General features: G+C 32.9%; 1 protein-coding gene across 1 annotated transcript in view; it reads right to left on the bottom strand.

Annotated features, from left to right (window-relative positions):
- LOC104849738 (olfactory receptor 4F21-like) overlaps positions 1-1,772 on the bottom strand; it is a 4,965-nt gene extending 3,193 nt beyond the window's left edge. Inside the window, exon 1 of the mRNA XM_010606265.2 lies at positions 874-1,772. Within this exon, the coding sequence (XP_010604567.2) occupies positions 874-1,772 (899 nt within the window). The remainder of the gene's footprint in view (positions 1-873) is intronic.
- Positions 1,773-12,129: the final 10,357 nt, after the last annotated feature.

The following is a 12,129-nucleotide window of genomic DNA, read 5'->3' as shown; positions in this document are numbered from 1 at the left end:
ACCCCCAGTACCTGAAAAAAAAAAAAAAAAAAAAAAAAAAAAAAAAAAAAAAAAAAAAAAAAAAAAAAATTGAATATGACAGGTGTATATTTTCTGCAAACAAGGAAATGATTCTTTACTGCCACCACCTTACAGCCTACCTGGCAGCTTATCTCTGGCTTTCTAACATGCAGTGTTCTGGGTGTGACAGTTGGACGTGGCAAGGAGTGCCTTCACCCTCTAAAAATGAAAAACATACCATGTACCTTATTCCTAAACTGGAACAATTCTAATTCACAAGGTAAAGAGGGACTACAGGGAGTACAGAAGGTTTGCATCACACTTATGTTTATCAACATAAGACTCTTTTACTTCTATCATTTCCCCACCTCCTATTGATGTTTTCTAATATCATTTTCCAAATGAACTTTTGCCATCAAATTATGTCTTAGGTGTTGTTTGGAGGAAAGCTGTGCCTCAATAGAGCTACCAGTCTTTTACACCCAACACTTTGATGTAATGATTCCTGATAATTTACCAAAAACAATGTGCATTTATTTGTGAACCTTTTTGGGAACAGAAAAGATGCATTTATATTCTTTATTATGTCAAAATGATCATGGTTTAAATCGTGAGATGCTATTTATGAATGCTATTCATTTATAATAATCTATATCACAATAGAATTATACAATTTGTTACAGTGAAAACAATGATTAAATGCTTTGTAGAAGTAACAGAAATTTTTAAAATGAGGTAGAGGTTTTGTCCATTTTGTCCTAAATACCAGACATAGGCTTAAGTGGAGGTATTCAACAGTCAAACAGATTGACAGAGAGCTTCAGAAACACATCTGGCTAGCATAATATGACATAATAACTTTTCTTGCTCAATCTTTTTATGGCTATTTTCATATCTTTATTTCTTAGCGTATAGATGACAGGATTCAAAACAGGGGTAATAGCAAAGTCAAGAATGAACAGATATTTATCAGTTGATGATGTGGGGAAAGGCCACACATAGAGAAACATGCATGGAGTGAAAAAAAGGACAACCACAGTGATGTGAGCTGACAAAGTGACAAGTGCCTTGGATAAGTCTCCTGAAGAACGTTTCCAGACTGTGAACACGATGAAGACATAAGAAAGGAGAAGCAGGAAGAAGGTGCCCATGCTCATAAAGCCACTGTTGGCTGCAACAACAAACTCGAATTTGATTCCATCCCCACATGCAAGTTTTATAATCCTGGGAAAATCACAGTAAAAGCTGTCTACTTTATTGGAACCACAAAAAGGCAGGTTTACAACAAACAAAAACTGAGACATAGTATGGATCACTCCTACTACCCAGCCAAGGGCTACGAATGAAACACACCTTCTAGGGCTCATGATGTTCAAGTAGTGAAGAGGCTTACAGATTGCGATGTACCTGTCAAATGCCATGGCTATGAGCAGCACCATCTCCACTCCTCCCACGATGTGAATGAAGCATAACTGTGTCATACAGCCCTGGAAAGAAATGACTTTGTGTTCACTGAAGAGATCTGAGATCATCTTGGGAACTGTGGTAGTGGAAAGACCCACATCAATGAAGGACAGGTTAGCCAGCAGGAAGTACATAGGGGACTGTAAAGATGAATCAGTAATAATCAAGAAGACTATGAAGAGATTTCCCAAGATGATCCCTAAATAGAGCAAAGAGAATGTGAACATGAGAAAAGTTGTAGTTTCCCAAGAACTAGAGAGTCCCAGCAACACAAACTCAGAGATCATGGAGCCATTTTGTCTGTTCATTGGCTTAAGCAGAAAAGATGATTTCAAACCATCTGTGGATAGAAAGTGGCAAAAATTCTTAGTAAGTGGTACTAAAGTATATTCACCATTTATCCTACTAGTGCATTCTATCGGTTATATATCAAAGGATTAGAAATCATTTAAGTGGATAACAACAATAATAAAACAACAACAACAGAAATAAAAGTATTAATGTTCTGGGAGATCATATAAAAAGGAACGAAGTTTAGGATTTAATGGACTCAAATGCGTTAGTTTTTTTACATTCCATGAGCAGAAATTTTGTTTACTTCCCAAGGATTTCTAGACATTTTCCCTGATCACTTTCCCAAGTATTATTTTATTCTAATGATCTCAGGTGAAAATGATTGATAATGGTTTTTGCTTTTTCATAGCAATGCTTTTGCACTACCTGGAAAATTATCTAGCTGACTTTCGTCTTCACTGTTCAAATTAATATGCTCAGGCCAAAACCATTTACTGTTTTATTTTGTGTGTTTCTTTTTTCTTTTGAATAAATGATCAAATGCAAGGATGGAAGTTATTTATAACTTTTGCTTCATAACACGCTAGTAACATAATGAATATATGCCTTATATTCACTAATTTATTTGCCATAAGGACACCTATAAAAATAAAATAGAAGAATTGAACAATGCTAAATCGATAATTATTAAATGATTTTTCTATGCAAGGTACTGTACTTAGCACATTATCATATCTAGATTTTTGCAAAATTGCCTTTATATTTTATTTGGCCCAGTTTACAAACAAAGTGGAAGCCTGTCAAAGCCAGGAATTTTATCCATAGTATAAGATATGCCAATCCATATACCTAGCCATGGGGCTTTGCTCTTCAAGGCCAGCTCCTTGTAGTATAAACTGTGTACCTTCCCCAAGCATCTGTGAATTAAACTTTGTTCAATTTTTACTATCTTTCAACTATTAACATAGGAAATTTCTCTTTTTTTCCTCATTGAGTTCATTGGTACATTTTAGGTATACAGTACAGTTACATTCATTATTGGGATCTTGTACCTTTACACGACAGGTTTGGTTCTTATAGGAAATTTCTTTTTAAACATCATGACAATGAATTGTTTGCCCCTTCTTGATACTCCTTTGTTTTTCTAACCATTCACCGGCAAGGTTATCTTAATTTTCTTTCATTCAACTCTAAAAAAAATTTATACAGATATCTGATTTTTAGAGAAATTCACACCTTCTATATTCTATACAATAGTAACTTTCAATCTTATTTTGCTTCGTATCTCCACAGACTTGAAACATTTTATCATGGCCTTATTGCTATAACGTTTTCTATTTTTTTCTTTCCTGTTTCTATAAAGCCGTTCCCCTTCTCATTTCGCATTAACAGAAATCCCAGTTATGCAGTAGAGGCTGATATCTATTCACTTAAAAAATACCTGGATTCTAGATCAAGAAAACAAGATGTCAGTTTTTAAACCAATTGTTATAATTTTCTCCTCCTGAGCCATGAATTTGTTTAAGATGTGGTGTGTGACCCAGAACTGTTAAATGTGATGTAAACCATTATCCTCTTTAGAAGACTTTATTCTTTAAACAAATAAACCTTTATGTGGAGCAAGGTCTTGGTCAATTTTTCTTGCATTTAATGTTAATATTATACCCAAAATGAAGCCACCATGACATTCAAATATACATAAATACGTTAACAGTAAAAGTTAGAAATGATTTAGAAATCAAAGGCCACATCTAACCACTCGAACAAAGTCAACAATAGTCAGATTTCTTGTCATGCCAAAACAAAAATCTATTTTGTTTGACTCAGTTTGAATCAGGTTTTCTGTTATAGTAGTACCTCAGTTTACAAATTTAACTCTTTCTATGATTCTGATCACAAACTGAATTGAGTGAGAACTAAATAAAATGTCTTCAAAATGGATACATATTGAAGATATACTCCTAAATGAAATAAATATGTCACACATGTGTAAATACCAAATAGTTTCTATAGTACGAAAAACTATAAAAGTACATAAGATCCTAATGAGATAATTAACAGTTTGAAATAGGAAGAAAAATGCTAAAGGTGTAGGGAAAGTGGGAAGGGTAGGGGAAAGGGAATAAGGGAAAAGAAAATGAAAAAATGGAAATAAAATGTTTGTAAATGGGGAGTGGAGCAGGGGGTGAAAGGAGGGCAGGGACAAGGGGAAAAATGAGAACCAAGACCTGTCATATAAAAGTACAAGATACCAATAATGAATGTAACTGTACTGTATACCTAAAATGTACCAATAAACTCAATTAAAAAAATAAAATAAAATGTCTTCAAAAGGCCAACAATGAACCATTGAATATAACTATTGAATTTGATTCAAGCCTTGTCCAACTCAGTTTGTGACCAGAATTGTGGAAAAAAATCACGTTTGTAAACCGAGATACCACTGTAATTGCCACTAACTGCAATCTGAGTATTTCTGATTGTTTTCTCCTAATTCTATGATTTTTATCTTCATTGATAGAATGATTCTTTGTTTCCTGCTCACCCTTACTAATTGGCATACTTAAGATTTCTGACTCAAACAATATTTTTCTAATTCAGTGTCCATTTATTTACTTAAACTAGTACTGTTCTTACACATTGATGTCTCAGTCTGTGGCTTTATTCGTGAATCCAGAGTTATAAGCCCAGAACTGTATGCGACATAAACCAATAGGAGAAGTCACACCTCACCTGCAAGTTAACTGGTTACAGCTGTGCTCATGATCTTACTTTTCTATCTAGTCAAGTCCAATCTACTCAATCAATTCTAATCTAATTTATTGCAATGACTTAGTAAATATCGTTATTACTCTTCCTTTCATTATCATTCTTCCACATGCCCCTGGCTCTCTTGTCCCTCCTTTATTTTTCAATCCCAATGGCACAATTTTTACCCCTAAGTAATTTTTGTTGTTGCTTGGTACTGGGGGGTTGAACTCCGGGACTTGCCTATTCTGTGTAAACCTACTAATACTGAGCTTCATGCCAGCCCTTCAATTATCTCTTAAATCAATTCCTTCTTCTATTTATACCTTCATTTTATTTTTTGCTTTAATTTTCCACATGTTGTCATCTTGACAACGAATGGCTAGTGAATTGTCTTTGTTCCTTTCTACCCCATGTCCTGACTCTCCTACCTTCTACTTCCAGATGTAACTATCTGAGGATCAAATATGCTCAAATGATGACCCTTAACTCCTTTGGTAGATTGATCAAGGAAAAATTCTTAAAGTTCCACATCAGATCAGATAAAACTCAGAAAGAAGGCAGCAAAATTTTATGTCAGGACTATTTTGATAATGATTTTAGAGAATGAACATGCTATATATACAAATACTGCATAAATTTCAAAAAATTGCCTTCTGATAAGTCAGTGAAATAGGAAGTATCAAGAAATATTTAACTCAGGATGCTTTTAAATGATCAATGATTATATGTGAAACATTAAAATTAAAATATGAAGAAGGAAGCCTGTTAGTATTAGGGTTTAACAATGTATTTTAAAGTAGACAAGAAGATGAATTCAAGTAATAATCTTAAAGGCAGGGTAATGAAATTATAATCACTGATTGTCAGATCACATAATTGTCTGCCTTAAAAAAATAAAACAATTGAATGAAAACATTAAATCTAATAAGAAAATTTAAATAAATATAAAAACTAATGTTTATACTTTTAGGAAAACCAAAAAATTTACAAAGAGATGTCTTGTTTAAAGAAAACCTGTGCAAGGTATAAATTCTATTGAAAAATACATAATTTTTCTAATATATTTGAAGCTCTGATTAAAATGAAAGACCAAACCATTCTAATAGAACAGGAAGACTCAAAGTTATAAAAATACCACTTATCACTGAACTTGTCCATGGATTAACTGAAGTTACTCATCAATTGCACAGTAGAAATCTGTCAAAATAACACAAAATGAACCAAAGTCAGTTTCAAAACTCAGGGAAATTTAAAGGGAAACATAATGAGTGTTAGGGTTGAGAAGTGAATACTTTCTATAAAATGAATCAGAATGTATTATAAATCTACAGTCATTAAACAATTTGACTAGTTTAACAGAATACAGGACAAAAATAGTCTGGAATTAAATATTAGGAATTGTGGCATATGGCAAATAAGGCCTTATGAATTTTTAGGAAAATAAAGAATTGTTTGAATAGGCACAGTACTTAATAGTTAAACTTACAGATCAACATTGAAAACATATATTTATTTGTGTTACCATATGCCTTATGGCAAAATAAGATGTGGATATTTAGAAGTTATTTATGTTAAAATGTAATTATAATTTTCTAATAAAGTATGAGAACTAATTTTTAAAACTCAAAGCTAAAGTTTTCTAAATTGACTCCACCTTGAGAAGCTAGATTCTGTTTTGTCTGATTTCTGGGATGGGAAAGTTAAACCTGTTATTTTTGTGGCAGTGGGGAGGCAGTCTCAGGTGATGAGATGTCAAGTGTACACTCACTCTAGAAGGCAATGAAGTAATAAATGTAAAACTCCTTAACTGTGACGCAGCAATTCTGTGTCATGGAACTATATCAAAGGGAAATATACAGACAAATAGGAAAATGCAACTATAAAATTATTTTACCTTATGCATATTACTTATAATACTAAATGGGAACATGGTAAATATTGAAGGAGAAAGACTGGTTATGCCAGTAAATGGATAAATTCATGTAATGTAGGTTTTACAAATAATTGTTAAGTCCATATTAGTAAGAAAAGAATATCAATGAATCAAAGGAAGAGTTATAAAATGCAAATCACTTTATTTTGAGATATAAAAATGTTTTGCATGAGTAAATATGCAGGGTTTACTAAAATATTCTTCACCTGGTGGGATTTAAGTAACTTAATGCCTGTTTCTTTCCCCAAACTTGATTTGTTCTACATTTAGAGATAATATATATTGGTTTTCTCGTTAAAAATCATGATGTATCAAAATCAGTGTGGGGAAAAGGAAAACTTATAGGACTAAATTCCAATGCAAAATACAATGCAGTATTGTTTTATATAGTAAGTATTAAAAAACGTTACCCATCACACTAATGTTGATGATATTCAGGAAAGAGATCTAGACGTTTTCAATTTAGGAGCACTAAACTGTTCTGGCAAAAATCAAGCCAGTATGCCTTTTGCTATTTTATCAGTGGAAATAGGATAAGCAAGATACAGACATTGGATTTTCACTTTTAGGATCCTAATCTTCAGAGAAAATAGGGATGGAAGAATCAAAACACTTCACATACCAGTTTAAAGATAGTAATACTTTGAAGACTATTTTGAGTTTATCTCTTAATACAATTTTAATTTTAGGGATAAGACCAGAAAAATATATAACAACTTGAGTGAAAATCAATCAATGAAGGGCACTAACAGAAGCAAATGAAGACCAAAGAAAAAATAGACTGTAGTGAGTAAAAAATGAGTGAGGGAGTGTAACAGTAGAACCTGAAGTTGGAAAATTAGAGTGAGCATTGTACTTACCTGTACAGGCACAGATTTTACCCTCAGGGCTTCAAGAGATGAGAAACACAGATTTACTGCTTTTTGGATTAATCATTACATATTAAGATGCAGAGCTAAAAATAGTTCTTATTTTTGTGAATGAAACCAATTAAGAGGGCTAGAACTAATGACCAATATCAACTCTATTACTGCCTTTCTATAAAAACTAAGTCTTACATACACAGTGTTTCCCAAGGGACAAGTATTACCAACTGCTGGATAGGGTAATAGGTAAATAGAACTATTTCATGTAGTGAGCAGTAATTATGTCACTCTGATAATACTTTCTTAAATTTAGCATTAGCAGAATTATTGAGAATTATCCAAATCACCGATTATATCCTTTTGAAGTCAATACTGAGTTAAAGACCATCTGTTACAAAGTCCCTAAATTGTTCGTTCCACTTGTTTTTTCCATAAATAATGAATTACTATTTGAGAACTATAGGAGTGTTGAGAATAGAGTGAAATTAAGCTAAATTTTTTCACTTATATTTTAATACTTTAAATTATTCTATCTTGAATTTTTGCTTGGGTTGTTTAATTTTGGTTTGGAAAAAAATAGGGTTGGCTCATGAATTAAATATATTACATAGGGTTTTCAATGTTACTAAATAATCACAGTTACTTGCCTTGTGATTTTGCTTTGACTTCTTTCTCTGTAGATATTGCTTGGGATTCCTTTAAAGGAAGAAATTATTCATTTCCTGTTAAGAAAAAAAGAAGTTATTTATTTAAGGTGAATCTGTTTCCTGGAGGCATTTGCTTCCCACGAAGGAGTGCTTTTTAGTTAAACTAGTAAAGTCTTCTATGGCCAACATAATGGTCAATTTCCTATGTGTAAACTTGTAAAAGGGTATCTTGCAAACTAATGAAAATGTAAGAGTCTGAGCAGGAGACTGTAGGGCAATGCATGACTTCCGAATTGCATAGGAAAGGAAAAACAAAAATCAAGACTAAACAGTACAGAAACAAGCTATGAAAGGTAGAGCACCTTTCTTTGCAAACTGAAGCTACAACTATTAATTATTTCTAGCCAGTCCTAATACAGGATAGGTACTGAATTAAGAAATTAAAGACAGTAACAATTACCTCATTTTTTTCATATTAGCAAAATAACCTATAAAGAAAGGAGAGGCAGTGTGAATATATATTTACTTGATTTATTATCTATACAAAGTTGGTCAGAGTCAGAAGAGATGTTTTTTCTTTGGCCAATAATTTAGTAATGTGAGTATTTGAATTCATATATTAGTGTTGAATAATAATTCTTTACATATTTTTCAAAAACAAAATTTTATTATGTCCCCACAGCTTTTGTTACTATGTTAGTATTTTATTTTTCATAAAAATACACAATACCAGCTAAGTGGTGCTTATTATTTATGTCTCACAATTTTGAAAGATATTCTTTCAGTGCATTGATTGTAGAAACCCAAGCTCATAAAAATGGGTCATTGCATCTTTGTAAAAATGCTAATAAAATTTACTCACCAATATCAGAAAAGCAAATGAATTACATATGAACTGCTCATAAAAGTGCAAGCAGGAAAGGTCAGTACCTTTCACATACATATAGTTCCAAAATATAGTGTCTTAGTTCATTCATACAAAGCACTCAGAGTGTCCCTCATCTGCCCCCTCACCTACAGACTTCAACATCTCATTACTTTCTTCTATTGATGTACAACTAAGATGAACAAAATCCCACTAAAGAAAACTAAAATTCCATTGAAGAATTTTTTTAAAGTTGATTTTTTCAGGGTCAGATGAAACAGTGAAAGCACGGAAAAATGAAAACATGTTGTTGTATATCTGTTAAAAGATGACACCTCAGCTATTTTAACTGAATAATAACTTGTTTAATTTAAGTAAATATTTTGACCTGAAAAAATTTACTCACAGTAAACTGGAAGAAAAACAACATTAAAAAGGGCCGGGAATTTAGCTCAGTGGTGCCACCTCCTGCCTTGCAAGCACAAGGTCCCAAGTTCAATCTCCAGTAGTGAAAGAAACAGCATTAAAAAGAGGCAGTATAACATGTTTTTCATATTTCAAGTATTGAGGGTTTTTTGTCATTTACTTGTAAAGCTTCTTTAGAAAATTAGATTTAGAACTATCACATATAACCTTATTATTGGGTGTACATTTGTTGGAAATGAAATCAGTTGTTAAAGAGACATCTGCACTCCCTCATTAATACCTGTACTAGCTACAGTTACCAAGGGACAGGATCAGCCTAAGTGTCTGTTAGCTGATGGATAAAGAATATGTGCTTGTAGAAGGCATAAATATTGTTTAGCTATGGAAAGATGGTATTCCTGTCATTTGAAAACAGTATGGATGAGCACGGAGGACAGTGTGCAAAGTGATAAAAGTCACCATAAGAAACAAAATACTGCCTGATCTAACACATATATGGAACCTAAAAAGTTAATCTTATTGACGTTGAGAGCAAAATGGTGGTCATCGCAGTCTAGGTGGGTAGTGGGAGGCAAGGTGGGGGAGAGATCAATCAGTGGGTACATACGGTCAGGTCAAATAGATGGAAAAAATTCTAAGGTGCTTGGATCAAAGATCTAAGAAGCACTTTTGAGAAAAACAAATACAAAAAGAAATATGTGTGAAATGGTATCATGAATACACTTAGAATTGAGAAGTTTATAGAAAGAACAGCTAAGCTCCTCTCTAATGTAGCTTAATATGTACTTACCCATGTTTCCTTTCCACACTATTCTCCCCAACCTCTTTAACCACATTCTAGTCTGGATATATATAGTTTATTGGTACATTTAAGGTATACAGTACAGTTACATTCATTACTGGGATCTTGTACCTTTACACAACAGGTCTTGGTTCTCATTTTTTTCCCCTTGCCCATGCCCTCCCTTCACCCCCTCCTCCCTCCCCATTTACACTTTATTTCCATTTTCTCATTTTGTCATTTTTTTTTCTTTTCCCTTATTACCTTTCCCCTACCCTTCCCATTTTCCCTACACCTTTAGCCCTTTTCTTCCTATTTCACATGGTCTATTAGTCTGGATTTCTAACAAGGCCAAGGGTCTAGATTGTACCTGTGGTACTTGTATTTTCATGCCAGACTTACTTCATTTAACATAATGATCTTAAATTCCTTATTCATTGTAGTAGAAAGATTAAATCTTTCTTTGTGACTAAGAGATTTTCCATTTTACACGTGTACCATATTTTCTTTATCCACGCATTAAATGATGGACACTTAAGATGCTTCTGTTTCTTCCTTATTGTGAATAGTGTGGCCAAAAAACATGAGGGTGAGGATGTACCTTTCTTTGTGGATTTCCTTTCCTTTGAACACTCACCTATTAATGGGATTGCTAGATCACATGGTATTTTTATTTTTAATTTTTATGAGTAGCCTACATGCTCCTTCTCAAACACAGCTTTACTAATACAGTATTCCATACAATGCTCTGGGATTGTTTTTTATTTACCCACTTCCTTGCATTTTTAGCACTTGTTATATATATATATATATTTTTTTTTCCTTCATCATTATTGTGTTTTATGATAACCACCCCTAGTGGAGAGAAGTGATTTCTAATTGTGGTTTTGATTTGCAATTCCCTTTTGATTAATACGCTAAACATTTTTTATATGTCTGCTAGCCATTGTGCATCTCCTTTTAATGAGTCTATTAAGGTCTGCTTCCCATTTTGAGGAGGTTGTTTGTGTTTTATGCTATTGAGTTCCTTATATTCTGGGTGTGCAATTTGCAAACATGTTCTCTGATTTTTCAAAGTTGTCTCTTCACTCTGTTGTTTTCTTTGCTGTGTAGAAACTCTTTAGTGTGATGTAATTCAATTTGTATATTTTTTTGAGTTTTTGAAGTCTTGTGATAAAAAAATAAAAAACTCCTTGCCAGTTTCAGTGTCTGAAGAATTTTCTTTATATTTCAGCACCACCGAGCTAAATCCCTGGCTCTCTGCAGTGTATTTTGAAGTCAGGAAGTATATTACCTCATTCTTTCTTCTTTTTTTTAAGATGGCTGTGGCAATTTTGATTTTTTTTGATAGTGCATACATTTTAGTATTGTCATTTTCAAACACCATGAAGAATGTTACTTATGATTTGACATGTTATGTTGAAACTATAGATTGCCTTGGGTTTATGGACATTTAAACAATATTTTTCCAATCCATGAACACAAGATGTCTTTCCATTTTTTATATATCTCCTTCAATTTCTTTCATGAAGCTTTTATAATTTAATTGTAATAACCTGTTAACTCTTGGTTAATTTAATTGATGTGTTTTCTGTGTTTGTAACTATATGCTTTCTTGAATTATATTTCATGTCAGTGACCTTGACATATAACAATGCTACTGATACCTTGTATGTAAATTTTGAATCCTGTAACTGTACTGAATTCATCTATTAGTTCCAGTAGTTTTTTTTTTCCATGCCAGGGACCAAACTCAGGACCTTGTACTTGTGAGGCAGGCAGCAGAACCACTGAGCCAAATCCCCTACCCTCCAATAGGTTTTTGTTGGAATACGTGTGAGTTTCTGTATACAAAGTCATGTCATTTGCCAATAGTGACAGTGAGATATTCTGTTTTCCAATTTAAAAGCCCTTTATCTTTCTCTCACCTAATTCCAGTATTGCATTGCATGAAAATGGTGAAATTGATGTTCTGTGTTGTTCTAGACCTTAGAAAAAGAACACTCAGATTTCCTTTTATTCTTAGCTCTTTGGCTAAGATCAAGTGAAATTTAGCAATTTAGGAAAAGGTTCATTATGAATTTGAAATCCAGAGCTTTTGG

The sequence above is a fragment of the Fukomys damarensis genome, unplaced genomic scaffold (assembly GCF_012274545.1).
Source record: "Fukomys damarensis isolate Sample0158 unplaced genomic scaffold, DMR_v1.0_HiC HiC_scaffold_17, whole genome shotgun sequence".
NCBI lineage: Eukaryota > Metazoa > Chordata > Mammalia > Rodentia > Bathyergidae > Fukomys > Fukomys damarensis.
This window is presented reverse-complemented; position numbering and strand designations above follow the sequence as displayed.